General features: G+C 56.7%; 2 protein-coding genes across 19 annotated transcripts; both read right to left on the bottom strand.

Annotated features, from left to right (window-relative positions):
• Positions 1 to 116: 116 nt before the first annotated feature.
• Positions 117 to 11585, bottom strand: USP19 (ubiquitin specific peptidase 19). Of its 17 annotated transcripts, none has more exons than XM_045530260.1 (27): positions 11425 to 11582; positions 9638 to 9897; positions 9335 to 9373; positions 9056 to 9217; positions 8836 to 8969; positions 8460 to 8762; positions 8125 to 8347; positions 7844 to 8000; positions 7664 to 7735; positions 7433 to 7548; positions 7110 to 7330; positions 6830 to 7025; positions 6614 to 6747; positions 6353 to 6511; positions 6157 to 6267; positions 5589 to 5699; positions 5405 to 5506; positions 4521 to 4661; positions 4315 to 4433; positions 3938 to 4075; positions 3527 to 3840; positions 3304 to 3414; positions 3000 to 3216; positions 2764 to 2916; positions 2502 to 2662; positions 2242 to 2420; positions 117 to 600 (listed from the first exon to the last, which is right to left on the bottom strand). In XM_045530260.1, the coding sequence occupies exons 2-27, from the start codon at positions 9759 to 9761 to the stop codon at positions 484 to 486; spliced, it is 4014 nt and encodes a 1337-aa protein (XP_045386216.1). In that variant the 5' UTR covers positions 9762 to 9897; positions 11425 to 11582; the 3' UTR covers positions 117 to 483. The 17 variants fall into 17 exon arrangements, with proteins under 17 accessions (XP_045386216.1, XP_045386218.1, XP_045386217.1 ...); XM_045530262.1 differs by having other exon boundaries at positions 7110 to 7324; XM_045530261.1 differs by having other exon boundaries at positions 8131 to 8347; positions 11425 to 11581.
• Positions 11586 to 12141: 556 nt separating this feature from the next.
• On the bottom strand, positions 12142 to 23801 carry LAMB2 (laminin subunit beta 2). 2 transcript variants are annotated; one of them, XM_045530251.1, is made up of 33 exons: positions 23704 to 23801; positions 23553 to 23614; positions 23253 to 23425; positions 23033 to 23168; positions 22878 to 22951; positions 22270 to 22458; positions 22114 to 22177; positions 21679 to 21881; positions 21469 to 21589; positions 20966 to 21154; positions 20603 to 20782; positions 20369 to 20481; positions 20042 to 20121; positions 19819 to 19951; positions 19454 to 19612; positions 19249 to 19376; positions 17337 to 17469; positions 16949 to 17141; positions 16731 to 16874; positions 16272 to 16503; positions 16025 to 16188; positions 15719 to 15943; positions 15418 to 15635; positions 15212 to 15308; positions 14750 to 15122; positions 14471 to 14655; positions 14156 to 14397; positions 13728 to 14076; positions 13197 to 13404; positions 12978 to 13119; positions 12718 to 12894; positions 12467 to 12626; positions 12142 to 12387 (listed from the first exon to the last, which is right to left on the bottom strand). In XM_045530251.1, the coding sequence occupies exons 2-33, from the start codon at positions 23611 to 23613 to the stop codon at positions 12251 to 12253; spliced, it is 5382 nt and encodes a 1793-aa protein (XP_045386207.1). In that variant the 5' UTR covers position 23614; positions 23704 to 23801; the 3' UTR covers positions 12142 to 12250. The 2 variants fall into 2 exon arrangements, with proteins under 2 accessions (XP_045386207.1, XP_045386208.1); XM_045530252.1 differs by lacking the exons at positions 23253 to 23425; positions 23704 to 23801 and having other exon boundaries at positions 23553 to 23591.
• Positions 23802 to 25260: the final 1459 nt, after the last annotated feature.

Below are 25260 nucleotides of genomic sequence, written 5' to 3'. Positions count from 1 at the left end.
CCCAACATCTACCCTCAGATCAGAGCATTTCAGTGTCTCTCTCTCATACACACACGTGCAAATGATGGGGAGGGAGGGGAAGTGGCCCCAGCATGTGGTGGATCACAGTCACTAAGTCTACTTATTTATTATTTATTTTTAAAATATATTTAAACAGCAGCAATCACTTCCAAAATGCAAAAAAAAAAAATTACAGTTTTTAGAATAAAATTATAACCTTTATATGCGGGTCAGAAAGAATTGAAGGTACAACTGGGAATCAAATCACGCAGCACTGGAGGTGGCTGAAGAAGCCAAGGTCCATTGGTCAGGGGGCCAAGCTGACAAGAGGTCCCAACCTGTGAGGTACCCACCCCTAAATCGTATCCCCAGCTTCCCATTGACAGAACCAGTGTCCTCTGGGTTAGAGAAGGAGAAGCAGCAAAGAGCTGGCCCTTTGTGGGGGATCCCCCAAACCCAGTCCCCCCATCAGCCAGGGACCTTCTAATCGACCTCCTCCATGTTGCTGTAGGTGGGGGCTGGGCGATCCACAGGGGGGGCGAAGCGTTCAGGGGCTGTCCGCGTGGGGGCCACCTCGGGGGCCTGGCCAGGGCCTAGTCCCTGCAACAGAATATGAGGACAGGGGTTGGGGGCTGCCCAGCATGCTGCCTGGCATCCCGGGGGTGCTGGCTTGGAGCCCCGGCACCCAAGGGAGGGCCCCAAGGCAGGCGCAGACAGCAGCGGCGTTGAGACAGAGAGACGAGATCGGGCCTGAATAGTCTCGCTTTATTAATGTTTTAAATACAGGAAGTAGCTTGGGCAGGGCCAAGCCCCAGGCCAAGGATCAGAGCAGCAGGAGGAATGGACAGACAGCTGGATAGATACCCACCCTAGGATGCTCTGCCCCTGCAGGGGCCATAGTCCCCACCTTCTCCCACCAGCTGCACATACTTCGGACCAAAGCCCAGAGGTGTTCCCCAAGACAAAGGTAGGCATGGCCAGCTCACAGCAGCTGCCTGCAGGCGAGCTCATCTCCAGCGACTCTGGGATACCAGAGGATAGAACACGTTGAGCACGAGGGCCACCAAAGCTGCCACAGTGCCCAGGACAAAGTACCGGAGGCAGCCCTCATCTGGTGTGGTAGGGCCACGTGGTGGGGGGCCCACCCAGTCTTGTGGCCCCCAGGGACCCAGGGGCCCAGGCCCCTCGGGCACCGGCTCCTCCTCAGCCTCCAGCTCCTGCCAAATCCGGGAAGCCTACAGTATGTGGAAATGGCCATCAGCACCCGGGGGGTGGGGAGGACCCAGTGTCCCTGAGACCCTTGGCCATGACAGTCCTGCTTGGGGTGACTGGGGCTAGCCCCCTGCATTCCAGATCAAGCAGCAGGGAGGCAGGCAAATAGCCAACCTCAGGGTTGTTTAGACTGAGAGCTATAAGGTGGGAGAATCTTGTCAGCACGTGGGCCTCCTCAAAGACAGCCTCCCAATCCACACGTAGTTCCAAGGGAGTTGGTTTGAGGTTATCTGGCCAATTTTTTAGTCCAGGCCTTCCACAGAGGGGACTGGCTCATGGACAACAGGGCAGCCAATCCCAGGGCAATCTCCCTGTTCCCTCCCACCCATCTCCAGATTCTGACCAGTCTTCTGCAGGGATTTATCTAAGGCTGATAGAGAGGGCTTAAGGGAAGAGAGGGGACAGAAAGGAGGCAGCCAGTTCAGAAAAGAGATGTGACTATCCCCCACCAACTAGACCTGTGGCACACCATGTCAGTAAAATAGACAAAGACCCTGAAAGCTCAGCAGGACAGACGCTCACCTCAGAGAGTATGACAGCCACCAGAGGATGTGGCCAGCCCAGATAGGCCTTGTCCTGAGTGCACACCAGAACACAGTGACAGTCACAAGTGAGGGTCTGTGGGCTGGCATCTGGGGAACGTGTGGAGGAAATCTGGGAGTGCCAGGTATAGTCTGATCACAGCACCGTGCCCAGGGAGGATCAGAGCAGTTGTCTGACCTGTGTCAGGTGGTGCCTATGTGAACGCCAGTGGCAGCATGTTGATGTACGTGCACTCTTCTGAGTGTCCCTAAGGCATGAGGATGCCTCCGGATAAAGCTTTGATGTAAAGAAATCCTATCTGCAACTCTAATGAATCCCAAGGGTTGAGGGGCCTGTGGCTGAAGGAAAGGAAGCTGTAGCCCCCAACCCTATCCCCAATCTGTGATTTATCCACCACTAGCCTATAAAGCCTCCCCCATGCCTCACCTGGCTGACAGCAGCCTCGGCTGCAGGGCCTAGGTCTGGGTGGTGCTCAGAGTGACCTGCCCTGGGGGGCCTCTCCACAGGAGAGTTCCGCCGGCGATAGAAGAGTACATAGGCATAACGCGTCACGACCTGGCTCTCGTCTACCGTTGTCACCGTGCTGTCATCAAACAAGCGCCAGCCTATAGCAGGGTGGGAAGAGTGTGAACATAGCCTATACCACCACCCCTACCACCTATCTTGCTAGCTGTGTGTGCCCTCACCCACGTCACTGCGCTGACTGCTTCGATCATTGGGCAGGCGTGCACAAGCAGTGTAGTGGCCACCGATCATGCCTCCATAGTGGTTGATGACAGCATAGAGATCATAGCTGGGCAGCTGCTCCTCTTTCTGACCAATGCAGAACTTGCTCAGGTCCAGGTTCCTGCAGTCACAGTCAGGGATAGAGAAGAGAGTCAGCAGGTGCTCAGGATACCCACCCTGGTCCCAACGCCTGCCCACAGTCACCGAGGGTCCATTACTCACCGAACAGGGAATTCCACCAAGTCGTTGATCTTGTCCCGCCATATGAAACTACGAAAGGAGAAGCGCTTGAGCTGCACAATGAGCACGTTTGGCAGGCGCCACAGCAAGAGCTGCTTGGAGGCCTCGCGGTGCTGTTTGCACTGTGGGCAGTACCTGGTAGGGGACAGAGGTAGGGTCAGGACCAGCAAGTCTCTCTTCCACCCTGCCTCATTACCTGTCTGCTGCCCTGTTCTCACCAGGCCTCTTCAGGTGCCAGCACCTCAGGCCGTGTGAAGAGGTTGAGGCACTGGTCCAGGGTGAAGTGGCCAGCACGGGCAGCCTCACCGGCAGAACCTGGATCCTCAGCACATTCCAGCTCCTTGGAGGCTACCAACACGAACTCCTGTAGGCGCTCATTGTTCCGCCAGACCAAAGCCAGGCTACAGTCATCACCCAGCTCCAGTGGGGTCTCTCCTGGAGAGTGGAGGGAGACAGGTCATGCAGCTGTGGAGAATAGCCAGCCCAACCTACCCCCTGGGTCCTACCCATGGCCTCAGACACCTTTGTCCTCTAGCCGCTGCTCTCGGTTGGATGCATCAATTTTATAGATGAAAAACTGGGGTGTGTGAGCATTCATGGCTTCACTTGGATGTTGGTACCCAGGCACAGCAGCTGTGAGAGAACATGACAATCAAAGCTTATCTGACCCCTAGGGCCTAAACAATCTTCCTCCAGACTCCTGTGCCTTCCACCCCAGCTCTCAGAGCCTTTTACTAGATCTTACCTTCAGGCCGGGACACTCTCTCACAAGCAGGCAAGGAGCCAACCTCAATGGGCCCACTGGCCAGCATTTCAGAAGAAATTCCACTGGTGCTGGGCACAGGACCCCGATCAGGGGCTGCCCATACCCGAGGAACCCCTGTGTCCCCCTCAGCCACAGGGGTTACCAACTGGAGCTCAGGTGGCTGAATGGAGTCCCTCTCACTGTCCCCAGCCTCCAGGGAGTTAGTGGAGAGCAGCGTGGTACAGCCAGGGCCCTGGGACTCCAAGGCAATGCGGCCAGGCTGGAAGGGTGGTTGGAATACACTCACAGAGTACCTGGCAACAGATAGCAAAGCAAGTAAGAATCCTGACCAGTCCATTTGGCACCTCTGCTCCCACCCACCCGACCCTAGTCCAATCATTAGGCCCTTACCGGGCATAGCCCTCTAGAAGCTGAGCAAGACGGGCATAAGTGAGGCGTGAGGCAGGTACACTGACCAGGAAGGGGTAGCCAATGTTCTCAGGGCGGCAGAGGCCCTTGTGGTCAGGCCAGTGGGTTTTCTGGCAGAGCCTGGAGGAAAGGTGAAGACAAGGATAGAGGCTTAGCCCCACCTCATATGACTCCATAATGGGGGCTAGTCTTAGGCCCTGGGAACTGAGTATGCCAGCCCTGCCTCCCTCTGGGCCTAGTAAAGTAGGGGGTGGCAGATGGAAGGCTTAAAACATATGTGCCTTTGTCTGGAGAGGAGGGACAGGGTGGCAAGTGGATGGTGGAGAGGAAGGGTGGGGGGAAACCATGGGGGTCCTCACTGGTTGCAGTAGCCCACACGGTAGCACCGGGTACAGCGCTTCAGCTTTTCATCCTCCGACTGTTGCTTCCGCTGACAGGCTGCACACTTGGAGATGGGGATGCTGGGCACCTGGGGGCGCTAGGGTGGGTCGTCTCGTTCAGCAAGGTCAGGCAGGAGTATACCCCCCAACCAGAGCCCTGTGCCATCTGGTTGGTCCCCACTCACCTGCTGCACCTCTAGCACCACTACCCGCTCCTTAGCCAGCTCTGGGGATAGCAGCTCAAAGCAGAGGAGCATATCTGATGAGGACACAGTGTCCAGAGAGTGGGAGGGCAAGAATACACGGTGGAAGCGATTCTTAATTACCTGGGGATAGAGAACACACAGATCCCATGTAAGGGTAAGCCCTTTTCCCAGTCCTGTCCCAGGGTGTACGGAGACCTGGCTCTGCCTTGTGTCTATGTGGACAAGGGTGGGCTTTGTAGGCCAAAGGAGGCATATGCCTCTGCTAGCACCAGTCTCAGTGCCCAAGGCCATAAGGAAGCTGGTGCATCAGACAGCCTGAAAGACCAGGCCTGGGGCAGGTTATCAACCATACAGCTCTCCACAATGAGGGCTTCTACCCTGCTATAATTAGCAGGGCTCTGCCAAGACGGCAACATATTATCATGAACAGTCCACACTGGAAGAGCCTCCTCCCTACGCTTAGCACCTAAGAAAAACGGCACTGTCAAACTAAAGGCTAATAACCTTTGGGGAGAGCCAGCCTACAGATCTGGGATAAAAAAAAGAGCAGCAGGATGGAGGAAGAACCATAGCAAATGGAGGGACAGTCCTGTAGCTCAAGCTCCTTGTCTAAAGAGGAAAAAGCAGTTGGGGTCCACAAACAAAAAGGGGAGCAAACCCTGATGATGGCTAGAACTGAACTCTAGTGCACAGTCCAAATACCTCATTTCAACCATGCCTCAAATAACAGCATACCACCTATTTTTGTGCAGTAACATACACATTCATATGGATGTGTACAGATGCCAATGACTGTACACGTATCTATGCTGTGAGTATACACACGTCCACATATGTGAGAGCCCAGGGAAGAACAGACATACCTCAGCCAGACGCAGGTTCTCAGGCTTCACATGGACACTCTGAGAAAGGGAGTCCAATACTTCACTTGCACTGGAGTTCTCCTTGCTGACACTCACCAGGAACTATAGCAAAAAGGGCAGAGTCAGTGGGGGAAGTGGCCAGGTTCTCTGGGACAGCCCAGAGGGGTAGGGGCTTACTCCTCACCTTGATGGGCTTGCTGTGGGGCTCTCGGGCAAAATAAAAGACGGGAAGAACCTTTTGCTTTTGTGGCAAGGGCACCGGCAGATAAAGAAATGGGTCAAAAGTGATGGAGACCTGTGGATGCATAGGTGGCACTGGGTGGCCGCACAGAGAAGAGGAGACAGGATGCTTGTGCCCAAAGAGCTCATTCAAGACCCTCTGATGACTCTCAGGGCCCTTAAGCCAACCAGCAAACTCTCAGGCTTGAGAACACTAGATGGAGCAGGAGGGCCCATAGGAAGAGAACAATCCCTCTTTCTGGCACTTGAGGCTCTGCTCAGCTTAGCCACCAATTTGTCCCTCATTTGCACTCCATCTGCCTTTCCACTCTTACCTATAACCATGTCACACCTTCCTTTGTCACACCACATTTCTGAGCCCAAAGGTTACTTTTACCTCAGTCAGGAACCCTACCCTAAGGCCTACCTGCCAGCTTCCTTGCCCAAACCTTGCCCCACAACACCTGAAAATGCACATGCCTCTGATCTAATCTGACCATACTAGCTGAGCCAAACTAGGGAGCCCATCACACCTTGGCACACACAGGGCACACCAGCTTCGACTTGTACTGGCCCTGAAACAGGTCCACGATGAAAGAGTCATTCCTCATCTTGTGCCGCTGCCATGCTTCTTCAGCCACCACCTGAGAAGCAGAGTGATGAGAACCAAGGAGACCTGGGGGCTGGGATGCACATGAAACATGCCCACCCTCTACCTCTGACCCTGACCTCATCAGGTCGCCCATCTGAGTCCACGGTCTCTGTGTAGGGCTTGTTCTGGATGCGATTCAGGTCCTCATGCAGCCCATCCAGCAGGAAAGCCATGAATTCCTGGGCATCATGCTGCGCATAGCCTGTGAACTGGCTGGCCTTGCTTGCTACAATGGCCTGGATGCAGGAGCCAAGGTGTGAGCATGAAGCCCTAGCACCCACTGCATACCCAGCCGGCTGGCCCTCCCCACCCTCTCCAGCCAAGTGGCCACAGATCACCTTCAACTTGGAAGGTTGGAAGGCATGGTGGGTGCCCTTCCATAGTGCCCGAAGCAGTACAGCAAAGCCGATAGCCAGACGCCCACCAGTCCCCAGCGGGTTGTTGTAGTTGATCTCAGCCTCAAAGGAACGATCTAGGAAAAGCAGCCAAGTAGAGGTATGAGGGACAAAGATACCCCCTCTTCCCATACCCCAGGCTCCAGGCCCTGCCCTCACCATGGAAGAAGTCCCGGAGTTCCCGAGTGTTGGACAGAGACTGAATGACGCTGTTCATGAAGCAGGTGTTGCCTAAATTTACAAGGCCAGTGAAGCCTGGCAGACACACCTTCTTCTCTTCCTCTTCCTCTTCCTCCACACTATCTCCACTCACTGGGCTGTGGGGCATGGGTGGTACCATACATGTGGGCTTGGGCTGTGGGAGCAAAGGGGGCATGAGAAAATAGCCTCGAGGCTCTCAAGCCTCTATTCTTGGCCCTTCCCACCCCAAAATTCTCACCGAAGCCAGGTGTGGCTCTGGCTTTGGGGCTACATGTTCCATGGGGGTGCGAGCTGCCACACTGTCTATCCCAGTGTCCTCAGATCGAGCCTTGGGTTTGTCCTTCTCCACAGCCCGGGCTTCCTCCTGGCCTGCCAGGGGGTGGGGGGCACCTCCTGGTGGGGTTGGATCCAGAGGGGTTGGACCTGTCGGCACGGCAACCTTTGCACCACCCACTGCACCTTAAAAAGGGGGAATGAGAGGGCTGGTGGTTAGCAGCATGTGGCAGGGGATGGGGTCCTGGTCATGTAGGGCTGGGGAATGAAAGGAGCTCGTGTGCAGACCTCGTGCAGCTGGAGCCTCCAGGCCCCCCCAGCGCTGACTCTGCCGCTTACGGAGACAGATGTCGATTCGAGAGGCTGTGAAACAGAAGGTGCACTGCTCCGGCTCAATCAGGTTCCTGTGGGAAAACGCTGAACTCAGGGACTCAGGTGCAGTGAGCATCAAGCTGGATGGGCCAGGGAGATGGAGCCCAGGGTAGGACAGGTAGAGTGGTGGGGCCGGGTACCACCCACCTGAGCTTCACCTGCCAACGGAAGATGGTATGGGGCCCACAGCCCGGGTGCAGCCTCAGGAAGTTTCCATCCCTGCAGAAGCAGAGCAGGGCATGAGAAAGGACAAGAGAAAGAACATAAGATATGCTGTCCCACCAGTGGCACACTGTCTGCCCCATCATATCCTGCCCACTCACTCACCTGGTCTGGAAGATGAGCGTGAAGTCCTGCTCACGGAAAAGTACTCGAGAGGTGTCCCTGCAGATCTCCTTCACATACACGTGCACCACCACGGAGTCTGGCCCCTTCTCATACGAGTCATTCTTGACAAATGCCAGGTTCACCATAGACTCAGGCTCTATGTTAAGACTATGGCTCAGCACCACCCAGGACAGGTTCCAGCCTGTAGCTATTCTACTCCCTACCTGCCCACCAAACTTGCAACCCAACCTAGGGCTCTGCCTGCCCACCCCCAGCCCCACCTTTACCATCCACCAGGGTCGCAGCATCTCCTGCCACTGCCATCTCCTCCTTGCCACGATCATCTTTCCCAGGGTCTCTGCTCCGGGCCATGACTGGAGAGACTGGGTCATTCTTGGGGGATACTGTCTTCTCTCCTGCCAAAAAGGCTAAATTCTCCTCTGAGCCCAAGAGGCAAGTTTGGGAGTTCAGCGGTGGTACAAGAAGCTGTTCCTCAGCCCCAACCTATTCATGGCAAGATTGTGGGCAGGATCAGCGGTAGGTCTGGCAGATGGCCCCCACTCCAGTCCATATCCTTTCCCATCTCCTACCACCCAAACAGGCACCCAGCTCTCACCTGGGTGGCCGGGTCAGCCAGGAAGGGTGGAGCATCACCCCGGGGTCCAGGGCCATCCCTGGACCCTTCCCCCTCTGGCCCTCTGCGGAGATGCACAGCCCTCTTGGCGCTGGGCCCTGCCTGGGACCCGGGGCCAGCCCCCGAGCCTACCTCACCACGGCCCTGGGCCCGCTTCTGGTTCCGGGCCTCTTGCTTAGCCCGGCGGGGCTCAGGGCCTGGCTCCAGGGCAATGTGAGACAACTCCTGCCCATTCTCCTGGCACCGCAGTCCTGGCACCAACTCCTGGGGCCCTAGGGGTTTTTTCTGTCAAAGATATAGCAGTCAGGCCCTGTTGACCAAACTGGGTATCCCTACCCTACCCTGTACTGGAACTCACCAGAAGAGAGGGCCACGTGAGCAAAGGCACCTTCTTGGGCAGTGCCAGTTGCAGGAGGCCACCCTTGCGGGCCTGCACTTTGGTGCAAGAACTTTCTATCTCAGCATAGAAGACACCACCCCACTGCCGACCACCTGGAGACAGAGTGGGGTCAGTGAGCTGGGGTGGAGGACATTGGAGGATTCAAATATACTACTGTGGGCAGGGCAGATGAATGCACCTGGAAGCCGCACCACACAGTCTGTGTCTGTGAAAGCAGCATCCACCTCTTCCAGCCGCAGGGGACCTGCTCCCACACGAAGCTTAACAATCACCTCATCTGCACTCTGCCTCCAGTCAAGCAACAACTCTGTAGAGGAAGTGGTAAAGAGATCACGAGCTCCTGATAGAGATAAGCAGGGAACAAGAGACCCAACCATAATGGAACTACTCCAGATGGGAGCTAAATTCCAGTACCCTTGCCCTCCTCTAGCACCCAAAAGGCCCATTCATTACTCACCCTCTTTGGTCTGCTCCTCTCGAGGAGTGGACACTGACCCTGATGACAAAGGAAAGAACGAGGAGACAACAACGTGAGGCAACCTCCAGGACCCTACCACCTCACAAAGTACCATCTTCTGGATCTCACCCAAATACCCAGGCTTCAAAGCTGAGGCTCTCCCCAACCTGCCATGGGTCCTTCTCTCTGCATCAGACCAGGACAGAAGGAATGGCAAAAAAAGTCATCTTTCCAACCCCCAATCTGTATGCCCAGTGAGAGGGGAGGAAGAGGTCATGAGGACTCTGGGAATGCTACTCCCACCTTTCCTAGGATCTCCATCCTTGCTCTCCTGGTTTGCTCGATCCTTCTGCTTCTTTTTACAAGTGGCCTCCTCCAGTCCTGGAGGCCCTCTCCTTGGGCCTGTAGCACTGGCCCCACCAGACATCTTGAGCCGCTTGGTTGACAGCCAGAGTGCCCCAGGGTCGGCAACAGCGTCTGGGTCAGGGCTGCGGCGCTTTCTTCCTGACCCAGCTATCTTGGCAACTCTTTGTGGCCAAATTCTCCAGCAAGGAACCAACAGCCTGACAAAAAAGGACGAATGATCACTGCCAAGGCCCAGCAACTTGCTCCTTGGCAACAGCCAGGGTTTGGGAACCCAGGAAACTCCTAATCCTATAGAGCAATATCTCCTCATCACCAGAAGCAGCCCTGGACACTGTCAGGTTATTCTGAAGAGGAAATAAATATTGTAAGTAGCAGCAACCACTTCTGGCCAAACCTCCTAGATACCCAACATAACAGACCCACAAAACTGGAAGCCTCACTAAGGAGGCATCAGGTCAAAGCACTCATGGCCTGGGATCAGGCTCCTCCACTAATCTGGAAAGGAGCCATGGCTTCAGCCCACAAGGCTGGCACTCTGAGCAGGGTGCTCACTTTTCCTTCACTCTCACTGGCTGCTTAGTCACCACTGGAGAAGTAGGAGGTGGAGAAGGAAGGCAGGAAAGGAGGAGACAATCAAGCAGCAGAAGATCCAGGCCCTGTGGCTGAAAACAGGCCCAGCCCAGGTGCTGCCACTGCCCAGAAAAGATCCGGGCCAAAGTGCCTCACCAGCCTCCTGCCAACTTCTACTCTCATCATGAACCTGCTCCTGTGCACTGCTTGGTCTTTCTTCATCCCAAGAGAGATTACTCTCCCCAGCTACTGTCCCAAGCAAAGAAGGGGTGAAAAGGGTATCTAGATGTCACATTACTTCTTCAGTAGCAGCCTTGCTCCAGTGATAAGACAGGATGGGCACCTAGTTTGAGACTGGAACAGACATCACAACCTTCCTTCCCAGGTCCCTTCAGTAAACAGCTCTGAGCCACAGGGACTTGCTACCCAGTTTCCCACAGACCCACCAGTAGATTCTGGGCTGTTTGTCCATCCAAAGTGAAGTTTTCAAAACCAAATACTAAGATGAGGGTGGCGATGAACCATGGATCTAGGATCCCTGACAGCCTCAAGCCCAGCCTGAGACAGTAGCAAAAGAGTGACTAGTCTGTGTTCTGCTGAGTGTATGGGGGAGGGGGGAGGAGTGGTAAGGATACTCTCCTACAGGTCAGATGTGGTACTTGTGGGCTGGATCTTTAACGACGGCAGATCCAGAGCTAAAGGGTGGACAATTGCCACCGCCGCCTCCGCCTCCTCCTCCTCCTCGCACCGAGGCCCCGGCTTAAGGCCGCGTCTGTCCCCCATGCACCGGGGACGTCGAGGCAGGAAAGGGGCTGTCTAGGGATCTGAGCCGGCCTGATATAACTGCGCGGGGTTACTGACCACAGACCAGCACTCCGGCCGGACTGCGACCCAGCTCCAGCCTCCGAACCCTGGGCCCACCACCACCTTCTCCGGGAAGCCGCCCTTACTGCCCCGCCAGTCCTCTCTCTGAGGCAGGAGGCCGCCGGCCACAGGCAAAGTGCCGGCTCCGCCGGCCTCGGTGGGCCTGACACGCCACAGGACTCGAGGGGTCAGGACTGGCACGGCCCGTGACCTTGAACAGGCCGCCTTGGGCCCGCGTTGCAGCTCCACCGCTCTGGCCAAATCGGCGAGTTGCGGCCCGCTCCACTCACCCAGCGAGACCGCCGCCGCCAGCCCTCTTCGGGCCCTGGCAACCCGTTCTCGGTTCCGGTTCCGGTGTCAGATCGGTTCCGGTTCCGGCGCGCCCCTCCCCCGTCCCGGCGCCGCCACCGCCACCGCCTTAGCCGCTTGTTTTGTTTCGACTTCTAGTTACGGCCGCGGGAGGCGGAGCGCCAAGCTGGTGACGCATTTCCGGCGGGAGCGGGCTCCTAGCTCCGGGCAGCTCCGGGGCGGGCCTGAGCGGAGGGAGGCGGGGCTCCGGCGCCTTGGCCTAGCATGGGCCCTGCTGGTAGCAGCGTGTATGGTTTTTTTTGTTTTTTTTTTTTTTCTTTGAGACAGAGCCTCACTTTGTTGCCCAGGCTAGAGTGAGTGCCGTGGCGTCAGCCTAGCTCACAGCAACCTCAGACTCCTGGGCTTAAGCGATCCTCCTGCCTCAGCCTCCCGAGTAGCTGGGACTACAGGCATGCGCCACCATGCCCGGCTAATTTTTTTGTATATATATTTTTAGTTGGCCAGATAATTTCTTTCTATTTTTAGTAGAGACGGGGTCTCACTCTTGCTCAGGCTGGTCTCGAACTCCTGACCTCGAGCAATCCACCCGCCTCGGCCTCCCAGAGCTAGGATTACAGGCGTGAGCCACCGCGCCCGGCCCAGCGTGGATGTTTATCCAGACACCCCGCCCGCCCCAAATCAGAGTCCAGACAACACAGTGGGGGTTCACACTAGTTTATTGGGGGCCCTGCCAGGCCAAGAGCTCTTTAATGTATAGCAGACGCGTGTGGGGCCAGGCTGCGGACAGGGATAGGCCATGGGCAGAGGTTACTGGCAAGTGTTGTAGATCTGGACCTGCAGGTTGATGGCTTGAAGCACACTGCGCATCCTGGCCTCCAGCCCGTCCAGCTGAGCTGCCTTGCCCTCCAGGGCCCGTTCATTCTCTTCATAGGTGCCCTCCAGATCTAGGAGGTGAAGGTCTCAGCTTAGGGGTCCCACTCCCACAGTCCCACGTGCCTGGTGCCCACCTGCCCTATTCCTCACCCTGTAGCCGCTGCAGCTTGTCTTGAGCTGCCTGCAACAGGTCCCGAGCCTCATCCCGCAGCTGCTCTGCCCTTGCCTGTGCAGCCAGCACACCCTGGGCCTTACGCTCAGCCAGGGCCTTCACTGTCTGGTACTGGTCACCTAGTGGGCCCTGCAGCAGCTGCAGATATAGAGGGCAGGGTCAGCATGGTAGCCCAGTGGAGGCCCAGCCTTCACCCCTACCTCTTCCAGCTGTCTGTGCCTCAATCCACCTGCTCAGCCTCCCGGGCACGACCCTGGGCACTGCCTGCCGTTTCTTCAGCTGTAGAAGCTGCCAGGCTATTTCCTGCTCGTTTCAGTTTCAGAGCCTCCAGGAGAGCATCCAATTGCCGAGCCCGCTCACCTGCAGAACTCAGTGCCTGCTGTATACCTGCCATCCTCTCCTGTACCTGCCATGGGTAGACGGGAGGTTAAACATATCTATGGTGCATGCCCATACCCTTGTCCCACTGATGTCCTAGGGAGACCACACCTGGTGCAGGGTCTGCTCTGTATCCTGTGTGTCAGCCACTGCACCCCGGATGGCACCCTGGGCAGCACTCTGTGCCCGCTGGGCCTCCTCCAGTGCTGCCTGTACTGTTGCTGCCTTCTGTTTCTCACCCTCAGCCCGGTTCCTGGGGAAAATGGTCAATCAGGGCCTGCAGGTATCAGGACCAAGCATTAGGTCCAGGGGCCAGGGATGGGGTCAGACCGTGCCCGCTGTGCGTCCTGCAGTAGCTGCTCAGCCCGACGCACATCTCCCACAGTACGAGCCAGGATTGTGTCCACATCCTCCAGGCTCCGGACTCGCTCTGCAATCGCACCCGCCAGGTGCTGGATCTGCTCAGGTGAGGCTGGGATGGAGAGCTCTAGCACTCGTGTGGCTACCATCTCAATGCTATCAGGATCAGCCCCCTCCTCTATGGGGACAAAAGCAAGGACTTAAGGATATAGATTCTTCAGCATAGGCATGGGGATACAATCTTGGGGTATGGACTCAGGGTTTGTACCTGGGATAGAGGTTTGCTAATAGGCATAATGATGTAACCACAGGGACAGGGACTATATAAATGGCTCAGACTCAGGGACATGGACCTGGGAGCCACATATGGGCATGGACTCAGGGGCCAGACATGGGGTCATAAATACAGGTCCAGTGCAGGCCCTGAGGCTCAAATATGAACCTAGAGAGACACAGACATGAGGGAAACAACCACATGGCCTGGCCACGTGGGAGGCTCACGGTTGAGGAAGTCCTTCACACTCTGGATAAGTTCTCGAAGCTCCTGGTTGGTCTGCTCCACCTGTCCCCTGGAAGCATTAGCCTTGTCCAGGGTTGCTTGGGCCCGCTGCTGTGCCTCGCCTGCCTGCCGACGAGTCTCAGCCACTTGGCTGAGGATGCTACCACCTTCTGCCAGTGCCCGCTGCAGCTCTGCCTGTGTGTGCCGGGCCCGGCCCAGCGCTAGGTCTGCTGTGGCTGCTGCCCCATTGCAGCTGAGGCCCCCACAGCGAGGCTGCCCATCCTCATCTCGACAGCCGGCACCCCCACAAGGGCTTGTAGCACAGGGTGCATTCCCTGGGGCCCCACACACCTGCCAGGCACAGAACAAGTTAGGGCCCTATAGAAGGAACATCCACACCCACCCATCCCACCCCACACTTGCACCTCACCAGTTCATTTATGTCTGTCAGGCTCAGGGTGTGGGTATGGGCAGAGAGCTCGCCCAGTGCCCGCTGGTTGGCCATGTGTTTGCTGTTGAAGTCCTCCCTCTGAGCATCCATCAGTACCTCTGTCCGATGCCGGATACCTGCTGAGTTGCTCACAGGGCTAGGTACTGCCAGGGCTGAGGTGTTGGCATGACGTTCTGCCTCTACAGACTGGCTGTGAGCATGGCGGATGCTGTCATAGGCACCTAAGTTGGGCAGAGGCAGGCAGTCAACTAAATATTGACTCTAGTCCACCTGCCTACTTGGCCAACAACTCACCCAGGAAGTTTGAATGTTTGAGCAGGTCAAGATGCTGGTCAAGCTGCCGCAGCGTGAGATTAAGTGCAAGCCCATCTCGCTCCAGACCACTTAGTGCATGGTTGGCATTGAAGTTCTCATCCTGCACATCTGTAAGCTCTGCTTCCAGCTGAGTCAGGTGCTCGGTGGCCTCCCCAATTTCACGCCTGCGCTGATGGGGGAGGGGGGTGTTCAGAGAGGCTTCAGCCCTGGTCCACTGGGATTCTGCCCCATCCCACCATGTATTAGGCCCATCCGCACCGCAGCTCCTCTGTGGCCTTCACAAGTTGTGCAGTGGAGGCAGCTGAGGTGTTGTGGGCACCCACAATGCCCTGCACAGTGCCCAGTTTCTCCTGCATGTGCCGGAAGCTGCTCTCAAAGGCACCCAGCACACCCGTCTGCTGCAGCTCCTGTACCCGCTGCTCCAGGCGCCGTGTACGGGCAGCCAAGTCCTGTACCACACGGTCCCAATCCCCAAAGCATGCATGGCAGGGGTGACAGGCAGGAAAGACTCCTGAGAAGCCACGGGCACACTGGTCACAGCGCACACCAGACACGCCTGGGCGGCAGCTACAGTGACCTGTGGAGCGGTGACACTGAGGTGTGTCTGTTCCACGAGGGTCACAATCACAGGCTGCAGGAAAGGGCAGACCACAGAGTTAGAGCTCCTGTGGAGCATCCTGGGAAGTCCTCCATCCACCCTGGGACCCCTGGCTCCCTCACCACGGCACTGCAAACCAGGGTCTCCCCAGTGGAGCTCTTGGCACTCAGAACAGGTCCGCCCACCAAAGCCAGCACGACAGTGGCACTGCCCTGTGAACTGGGGTAGGAACAGGGCATGAGTGAGAACCTCTATCAAAGGCTGAGCCCTCAAGACAAGGCAGACAGCTGGCCCCATCTACCCATGGATCTGCAGTAGGGTCCCATACCTCGTTGCAGGTAGGGCCTCTGGCCCGGCTTAAGTGGCAGGCACAAGGCTGGCAGCCATGGCCACTGGTGAGGTTCCAGAAGTTGGTGGCACAGCGGTCACAGCTTGGGCCCTGGACATTGGGGAGGCATGGGCACTGCCCACTGCTTGGGTCACAGTGGCACCGGTCAGCTGATGGGCACTGCTGGGGATTTGTGCCCAGCAAGTTGCAGGTGCAGCCTGTGCCAGCCAAGATGAGCACAGTAGTCAAGGGAAGCCTGAGCAGCAGGGCCACAACCCCAGCCATCCCTTCCAATACTCACGGTGACAGCTCTGTCGGGCAGCCTGCCCATGGAAGCCAGGCTTGCAGTGGGCACAGTGTGGCCCCTCTGTGTGGTGTAAACAGCGCAGGCATTGCCCCGTGTGGGGGTCACAGGCATCAGGGTCCATAGGGTCAATGTTCCCACTGCACTCACACAGTTGGCACCGGCCACCTGGCCTTGATGGGTCTCCAAAATGCCCAGGGGCACAAGCTTCACACCGCAGCCCTGCCCACAGTGAAGGGGAAGCCATGAGTGCTCAGGCTAGGCACCTCACCCTAATCCCATTCCTGTCCCCTATCCACTCACCTGTGTAGCCTGCCCGGCAATGGCACACAATCTGCTGGGAGTACTCATCCCGGTGGCAAGAAGTAGCAAAGTGTCGTTGGCTCCCAGGGCCTTCAGGGCAGGGGCAGGGCCGGCACTGGCCCCCATATGGCAGCCGTGGGTCCCCATGGAAGCCAGCAATACACCTGCAGGGAGGGGAAGGAAGAGATGTGTCATCCCTGGGCAGCCTGCCCACCCACCAACCCACTCCTAGCTGCTCCAGGCTTACCTTTCACAGTGTTCACCCCCTGTGTGATCACGGCAGCCCAGGCAAGTGCCTGTGTGGGTATCACATTCATCTGCACGCCCATTGCAGGCACATGGCTGGCAGCTAGGGAATCCCCACTGGCCACGTTGGCAGCGGTCACAGCGAAGCCCAAAGGCACCAGTTCGGCAGGGACATTGTCCACTGGTCCCTTCACACAGGCCGCTGAGTGCCCCCTCAGGACTACACTGGCAGGCTGGGAGTAGGGCAGAGGCTGAGCCAGGGGATGGGGGCTGAGGGGAGTCTGGGTGAAGTCAGGGTGGGGTGGTCAGGGAATGGAAAAGAACTGCAAGGGACATAGGGTTGAGAGTATGGGGTCCGAGGCCAAGTTAGAGGAAAGAAGAAGCAGGGCCAGAGGGAGGAGAGAGAACAGTAGTGGAAAGGAGAGAGAAGAATAGGAGGGAACAAGGGGCAGGAAAGTACCTTGACAGCCTGTGGGGCCAAAGCCGTAGTAGCCGGGGGCACAGAGACCACAGCGGCGCCCAACCACTCCAGGTTTGCATAGGCACTGACCACCATGGGGGTTGCACTCAGAACTCAGTGAGCCTTGAGGATTGCACTGACAGGCTGTGGGAGGGGAGTAGGGCCAAATCAAGCTAGGCCCCACCTCTGCCCCACCAACCCACATCACAGATACTCACGCAAGGCACCATTGTAGATCAGGGTGGACAGGCTGATGAGGAGGGGAGCACAGGCCTCAGAGGGAGGAGTCTTTCTGGGCACTAGACCCTCCTCATGGCATCGGTAGCGCTCAAAGGTGGTACGGCGCTCCAGGGCAGCAGCATCACCCCCACTAAACATCTCTAGCACCAGGACATGGGGTAGCAGCACCAGCTGAAAGGATGAGCAAAGAAGAGTGTAGTTCAGACCCAGGACCACACTGGCACAGCCAGAGCACTTGCCTTAGCACTGCCACAGGCCTGCCTACCCCAGCACCACAATGGGCCTGCCTGCCTACCCACCAATACCCAAGCCCCACCCCACAGGCCCTACTATCTTGGTTGGTGTGGGCAAGAGGGGATTGTTCACCGAGTCAATAAGCAGGCCAGGTCCAGAGTAGGGAGTCTCAGGCTGAGTACTTCCCCCTGTTCGTACTAGCTTCAGATGCAGCTTGTAGGAGATGCCAGGCTCAAGGCAGACAGGACTTGGAAACACCATGTACCTGGGGGGAAGTGAGGACAGGTATAGGGGGATTACCCAGTTTCCCTGTACTCATCATCTGGGACTCTCCTACCTCACTCACAGCACTGAGTGGCCAAACCATTGGCCAAAGCAGAGACTACATCTGGGCTGGGCTGAGCTAGGCCAACGAACAGCTGGGAGGCCCAACAGAGAATCTGTACAGAAGATTCCCATAAATGTGGCTTGCTGGAATCATACAATTGTGCAGACCAATCTCACTGGAAACACTCATAAAGCCTGGCGACCCGATGGCATTTCTGTGATACAAGAACTTGCCAATTTTTCCTCAACAACCACTTCACTCACACTTTAACCTACAACCTGCTCCTCTTCACTAAGACTGAATCACACCTCTCTCTTTCCCTCCCTCCCTCCCTTTCTCTCCCTCTCCATTTCCTAAGTCACTCCTATCATCCTATAAAACCATACTCGGGTTCTTTCATCCTCTCCCAAAAATCATTCTTCAATCCCTCAAGTCTTCCGCTAGCTGCTGCCTCATCTTTGCTTTCCTGCCCAACACATTTCTCAAAAGAGACCACTATAGTCAGCACCTCCACTCTCTAGCCTCCCACTCCAGTGGAACTTCTGCCCTATCCCGTGCCAAGGTTACCAGTGACCTCCATGCAGCTACACCCCGAAGCCACTTCTCTATTCTTATCAAGTGTTGAGCAGCATGTAATTGGAAACATATGCCTTCTTTCTGCAGACACTCTTTTCTCTTAGCTTCTGGGCCCTACCAATGCTCCTAGTTTCCCTTCATACCCCTAGTTCTTCCTTCTTCACTGGCCTCTAACACTAGAGTACCCCCAAACCTTATTCTGGTCCTCTTTCCTTTCTCTGGTTACTCTTAAGTAATGAGTCCCAATTTATATCTCCAATTGACTCCTCCCAGTAATTTCAGACACAGAAATCCAAACACCCACTGGCCTTCTCCCCCATGTCTAAACATCTAAAAACTGTTCCTCCCTATGTTTCCATCTTAGTAAAGAGCTCCACCCTCATCGAGATGCCCAGGCCAAAAACCCTGGCGTCACCTTCCTATCTTCTCTCCTTTGCCTATATGTCTAAGCCATCAGCTCTGCTGCTAGAACCCTCTGGAACGTGCTCTCTTCTCACCATCTCTACTGCTATATTTCTGTCCAACCCACTATCACTCTGCCAACTCGGTAGCCTCTAGTAGATCTCCCAGCTTCCATCCTGGCCCCTTTAAGTCTATTCTTCACTCAGCAACTAGAGGAATCTTTGTTAAACACAAGTCACAGTTGGTAAAATGTCTATAATGGGTACAACCAGGTTCATTATGCTATTCTCTCTGCTTCTCTGCATGTTTGAATGTTTTACATGACCAAAAATTAAAAAGAAGTGATGCAAAAGATACATAAAATAAATATTACCCAAAACATAATAAAACATTAATCAGAACAGTCACATCCCTGCTCAGAATGCTCTGACGCCACCCCACCACCACCACCATGGGCCCTCCCTACAGTGACAATGGATGATTTTTCATTAATTCCTGCCTTGGCCTCAGGACCTTAGACCCCTAAGAGAGCGGGCCTTGGTCTGTCTACTTCCTTCTTGTGACCAGGGCCATGCCCAGCAGGACCTAGGCATGGCCCTGGCAAACAGCACTCAGGAGGAGGCATTTAAAGGAAGGAACAGATGAGTGAGCTGTGGGGTCTTCCAGGTGCCCCACAGAGAGCTTAGGACTGGCCCCACACCCCCCAACTGTTATGGGTTCTACCATCAGTGCCCTCACCGGGTATCTGGTTGCAGAGTCCCTTGGATGTGGTCATCCTTGGGCAGCACATGCCCACATGGGCTGTGGGCAGGCACAGGCCCTGGACGCTGCACAGTCAGTTCCATCTCTGCCCATTGCTCAGGGACCTGGGAAAATGGGATAATGGAAGAGATGCTCCCACATCCAAAGCTTCAGCTCCAGGTCAGATGTCGCAGGGTCTAACCTGGGGCTCTAAGCGCAGTAGCAGGCCATAGTCCATGGCCCTTGGCACAGAGGCCACCAGGAACTCCAGCACCTGACCTTCCCGCAGCCGCACAAAGCCTGAGCCAGTCCACGATGGAGTCTCCTGGGTGGTCACCAGGCGCTCCACCACATCGAGCACCTGGGAGGTAATGCAGCCAGGGATGGAGGCTCAGGTGAGGCACTGCCTCTTCTGTCACAGCAAGCCCCAAACCCATTTCTCCTGCCAAGTCCTCACCCAAGGCTAGATACCCCCAGCCCCCACAAGGTACTGCCCATAACCCCCATAATACTGCCTTTCCAGCCATAGTCCACCCACTCAATGCCCTCTGCTGCTGCACCCCCCACCTGCCCTCGGGCGTCCTCAGCCTCCCAAGTTAGGTGGTCCAGGAAAGGCCGGAAGTAGCCAGGCTGGACCTGCTCACAGCGTCGCCCGACCATGTGCTGGCGGCAGCGGCACTGACCTGTGGCCTCATCGCACCTGGGGAGACACCATGGTTATTCAAGAAGAATGCCCTCTTCTGCCCAGGATCTTTCCCCACCCCTTCCCAGTCCCCCCTACAGCACTCACTGGGGATCCAAGGCACCACCCACATCGCAGTCACAGGGGCGGCAGCCCAGCAAGTCATGGCTCAGGCCCCAGTGGCCAGGCTGGGGGAAAAGAAAGAGTTTCTAGGGGCCAGAAGCAGATCCCCTTGCTACCCAGCAGGGAATCCAACCACAAATCTCACCCTCTACCATCCTTTGGTGAAAACATGTACCCCACACCCTTGGCCTTCCAGACCCAAGGCTTCTCTAAGCTTTCAGTACCCACCCAATGGGGCATGGACATCACCTCCCAGCCCTGTGCTCTAAGGACAAGTCCTGACCCCACAACCCCAGTCCCCTCTAGTCGCACCAGGCAGTGATTGCAGCCATGTCCAGTCACTAGACGTTTGCAGAAACAAGTTCCACTCCTGGGGTCACAAGGGGTACCCCCAGGCACCGTGCCTCGTGTATTACACTGACAACCTGCAGGGAAGGAGTCCATCAGCACTTTGGGGAGCTGTGGCAGTGCTTAGGTTCAGCTGAGTCAGGAGTAAGAGGTCAGGGGTTAAAGGTCAACACGGGAGTTAGGGCAGGAGGCACATACGCTGGCAGCCTAGAGGGTCACTGGCACTGAGCCCAAAGAAGCCATCACGGCATTGCTGGCAGCGAATGCCCACCACATGTTCTTTGCAGCGACACTGGCCCGAGACCAGCCCTAGTGCAGGGTCATCATGGGAATCACAGCGACCACCGTCTTGGGAGCCCATGGGGTCACAATCACAGGCTGAGGGCAAAAAGAGGTACAACTAGCCCAGCACCAGTCCTCTCCTAAGCCCCACCCTGTATCCCTGTCTGGCTCCAACCCAATCCCATCATCCCAATTTCCTGCAATCTGGATAGCAGTCTGGCTCCCAGGTTCCTGCCCTAGGCTCAGCTTTCCCTCTCCCATGCCCTATCTCAGCCTCACAGCGGCACACAGCCGGGTCCCGCAGGTCCTTGGTTGGGTCCCGATAGAAGAAGGGCCGGCAGAGTTCACAGTGGCGCCCAGCTGTGTTGTGCTGACATCCATCACACACGCCTCCACTCACATTACCAGAAGCCAGGTATATGGCCATGTCGAAGTGGCAGCTGTGGGTGTGCCCATGGCACTCACACTCTGTGGGGGAGGAAGGGCAGGGCAAAGACCACTTGAGAGCAAGTCCTGAGGGCAAGGTTTATAGGGGGCCCTAGTGATACCTTTGATCCCTGCCACAGGCCATAATTTGTGGGCTCAGGGACTTCCAGGCCTCAGCATTATCCTGGGCCCCTACCCAGAGAAGATTATAGAGGAGGGCTGAGGGGGTCTCCCGGGTCATCAAGGCCTGGAAACCCTTTGGACACAGTCTGGGCTTGACACCCAGCTGTAGGTTCTACCCAGGACACAGCCAGGCTGCAGAGTTCTAGAGCTATGGGGGCCAAGGTCTCACTCACTCCTACAGGCATGACTGTGGCTGTCCTCAGCTGGATGCCAGGGCAGGTCATGATAGAAATCCTGACACTGCTCACAGTTGAGGCCACGAGTGTTGTGTTTGCAGACGCAGGCCCCATGCACCTATGAAGGTGGGCGGGCAGGTTGTCAGCATTGCTCAGCCCTGCCTGCCACTCCCCCTAGCCCTATCCCAGCCATCTGAAGCCCCTTACCATGCCCTCAGCATGGGCTGGTGCCCCTGGGGCGGGTGCACACTGTGAGGCATGTCCATAGCAGAAGCAGTTGCCACGTACAACCAGCTCATAGAGGGCATAATAGTACTTCTCTCGGATCTCCTGCCGTGGGTCCAGCAGGTTGTCCCCCAGCGTGTGTAGTCGTGTCAGGTTCACCCGTAGGTTGGTGATCTTCAACAGGTCTGAGTTGGGGGGAGGGTTGGAGCCAACTGGCCAGGCAGGCTCTTGTTGCCCCGTGCCTACCCAAGGGCTGCAGTGGCCAAGGTCACCTTTAGAGACCTCCTGTCTACTGCTACCCAAGCTAAACTGGGCTTGGCATCTGCCCTAGGAAGCACCCAAAATAGTTACTGAGGCCCCAAATAGTCCCCAGCCAGACGCTGAGACTGTGCCAAGCTCAAAGGGGGGAGCACTCACTCTGGATCCGAGAGCTGTAGGGGTCTGAGATAGGGATGGCAGGGTCCAGCACACGATAGATGACCTGGAGGGGCAGGGAGGCCATAGACACACTGGACCTTGCCTCAGGCCCATCATCCCCTCCTTCTGGCCCCCAGCCCAGACCCCAGCCCTCACCTCGCCTTCAGTAGATGGCTCAATCTCTGAGTAGCGAGACTCACAGACTACATCATCCCAGTGCCGTGGTGGGGCTAGTGGGACTCCTGGGAAGTCAGCCCCACAGTCATAGGAGAAATATCGGTACACATGCCAGGTGTGGCCAAAATCTGCCGAACGCTCCACCAGCATGGCAGCAGGACGAAATGTCTGAGTAGGGGACACAGCTGATCAGCAGACACCAGGACCAAGCCTAGTCCAAGGCCACCAAGAGCCCTGCTCAACCTGGCACTGCCCTCAAACAGCTCATAGACAAATAGGGGTTACTAGTAGAAGCCAGAAAATGACCACCAAGGTCACTTCTAAGCCATTTCTAATGGAGAGGCTCAGGGGTCATGGGGCCCAAGGAGACAGCACCTAACCCAGCCTGGGACTGGAGCAGCAGAAGAGCATGTGTAAAGGCCTAGAATTATAAGGCAACAAAAGGTTGGAGGGATGAAGGAGTCTCTCGTGCAGTCAGAGCACAACATATGAGCTCAGGGAGGCTGGATTAATGAGCTGGGGCTCTGTCCAGGCCTAATGGGGAGCCAAGCAGGGTGATCCGGGTAGGCTCCCAGACATGCAGGCACCTTGAAGGTCATAATGAGGTGTGTGAAATGGAACTCAGCCTCCAGGTCCAGCTGGATGGTGACCTCAGGGATACCTGGGACAGGAGTCAGAGGTCAAAGACTGGAGGCGACTGGTGGGCAGCCCTGCTCACTCCATGCCCCACCCATGGTCTCACCGTTCTCTGACTGCCACCAAGCTGCCCGGCGCTGTGGTGCAAAGCTGGTGACTACATTCTGGATGCGATGGCTGTGCGGGTTGTCTTGAGCAGAGAAGGGGCGCCGGGAGTCACACAGGAAACACTTCTTTTCATCCTGGGTTGGGTAGAGATTAGAATTGGGGCCTTGGGCAGTGCCAGCCCCACCCTCACCAGCTTCCCACCCTCTCCCCAGCCACACCTGCAGGTGACTGACGATGCAGTAGGGCTGGGGGCTGTGCAGGCCACAGGTGGATGAGGCAGTCAGTCTGTCAGCACGGCCCACCAGCAAGTCGCCTGTGGCTGGGTAGCAGCTTCCCCTCGAACAGCCAGGCACATCCGGAGCCAGGGCCTGGGCCAGTGTGGTGGCCAGCACTGGGGACAGTGGGTCAGCCTATTCTGCTGAGCTCCCATCTAGTAGTCCCACCCATGTGCCCCAGACGCAGCTATGCCAGGTCCTACCATCACATCCCTAATCCCAGCCCTCACCAGGCCCCCTCACCGCTCAGCAGTAGGCCCAGTCGAAGTTCCCAGAGTAAAGGCTGCCTCCTCCCTGGCTCCATCCTGAAGAGGAAGGGAACAGGGATGAGGAAAAATGAAGGGTCTGGGGCCTGAGCCTTCCACCCACTTTCGGGGTCCTGTGCTGGCCCTGCCTCTGTGGATCTTTGGCCAGTTTCCCTCCAGGCCCTCTGTCTGTTCCCAGGTCTGTTCAGCAGTCCCTCCACCAGCTTAGAGTGTAGCGACTTAGAGCAAAGTTGGGAAGCACGGCAGGAAAGAAAGCACGGAGCAGAATTTGGGCAGGAACACAACACCAGGCAGACAGCCCCCCACCCCACCCTACCCCTGCCTTCCAGAAATGGCCCTCACCCCAGGAACTGACCGCTGGCCACCTCACCCACAAATCATAATTGTGCCCCCAAGTCCAGATCTATACGGGGGCCAGAGGAAGGTAGGGAGTTTGGTGCTTTAGATAGACCACCAAGGGAAGGGAACCCACAAAGTTGCGGGCATGGCAGGAAAAAGTAATAGGGATTTGATCTTCACCATATCCAATGCTGGGCCAAGGAGCCTATAGTCTTTTTCCCTGGTGTCCTCGCTATGGAAATCACTGTCAACTCAACTATTTGACCTCAAGGCTCTAGCATCAGCAGGGAAGCGGAAGGGCGCAAGCAGAGGCACCAAACTCCTCTATTCAGAGCTGTGGGGAGCTTTTAGACAGTCCTAGGGACAGGACAAGATGGGGTTGGGGAGAGATGGGGAAAGCCCTCTGAAGCCCGAGGCACAGCTCCAGGATTCTCTGCCTGCCCTAGTCACTACAGCAAGTAGGCACGAGAAGTGTTGCCTCGGTTTCCCAGTTTGTAAACGGGCGCCAGGCGCTGGGGGCGGACACTGGACCAGAGCAACAACCAGCAAATCCGGATCTTGTGGCTATTCATCCGCTCCGGACTTTCCGACCCTCCGGGAGCGCCAGAGCCCAGGCTTGGAATGCGCGCGGCCGGCGGGTGCGCGCCCCACCCAGGCCCCTGGGACGAGGGAGTGGGGAGGGACCATGGAGTCCGCGGGTCTCCATGACTGGGTCAGGTTTGCCGCCACAGCTGTTCCGGCGGGGAGTGCCAGAGCTGCGGGCTCAGGGGAGAAAGCTGGGAGTTCTTCAAGGAATCACCCCGCTTCACAAAGGATCGTGGAGGCGGGGGGGAGGGGCAGTCACTCTGCTGGACTTGCGGCATCACTGGGAGTTATTCTTGTCATCTGGAGTAGAGGTCTCAGGGATACTAGAAAGTTTATCAGAGTCAGGGGCACTAGATGGCACATGATCTCTCTGCTTTCTCAAGGACAGAGGGCCTCGTGGGGATATCATGGGGTCACATGGGTGTCACTGAGGGACAGTGGGCACTCAATGGGGTCTCTGGTCTCTCAAGGTCAGGAGATTCTTGGGTCACTGTGGGGTCACTTTGAATCACCCAGGTGGTCCCAGAGTCCTTGCTGGCATCCATAGATGGCTGTCAGCAGGTAGCATACTTGTTGGTGCCCCGCCTCATGTGCTCAAGCAGCTCTGCTGCCCACTGCTCCAGGGCCTACAGGCTGGCTGCCTTCTTGCCCAGTGCCTGCTCATTCCGTGCCAGGCAGTGCTTCAACCCTGGGGATCAGGTCATTTGAGCCAGGTTCTGACCCCTGGCCCTACCCTCTGACCCCAGCCCTAACCCTAAATA

The sequence above is a fragment of the Lemur catta genome, chromosome 18, assembly GCF_020740605.2.
Source record: "Lemur catta isolate mLemCat1 chromosome 18, mLemCat1.pri, whole genome shotgun sequence".
Classification (NCBI taxonomy): Eukaryota; Metazoa; Chordata; class Mammalia; order Primates; family Lemuridae; genus Lemur; species Lemur catta.
The sequence above is the reverse complement of the archived record's forward strand: the minus strand, read 5'-3'. Positions and strand labels throughout refer to the sequence as shown.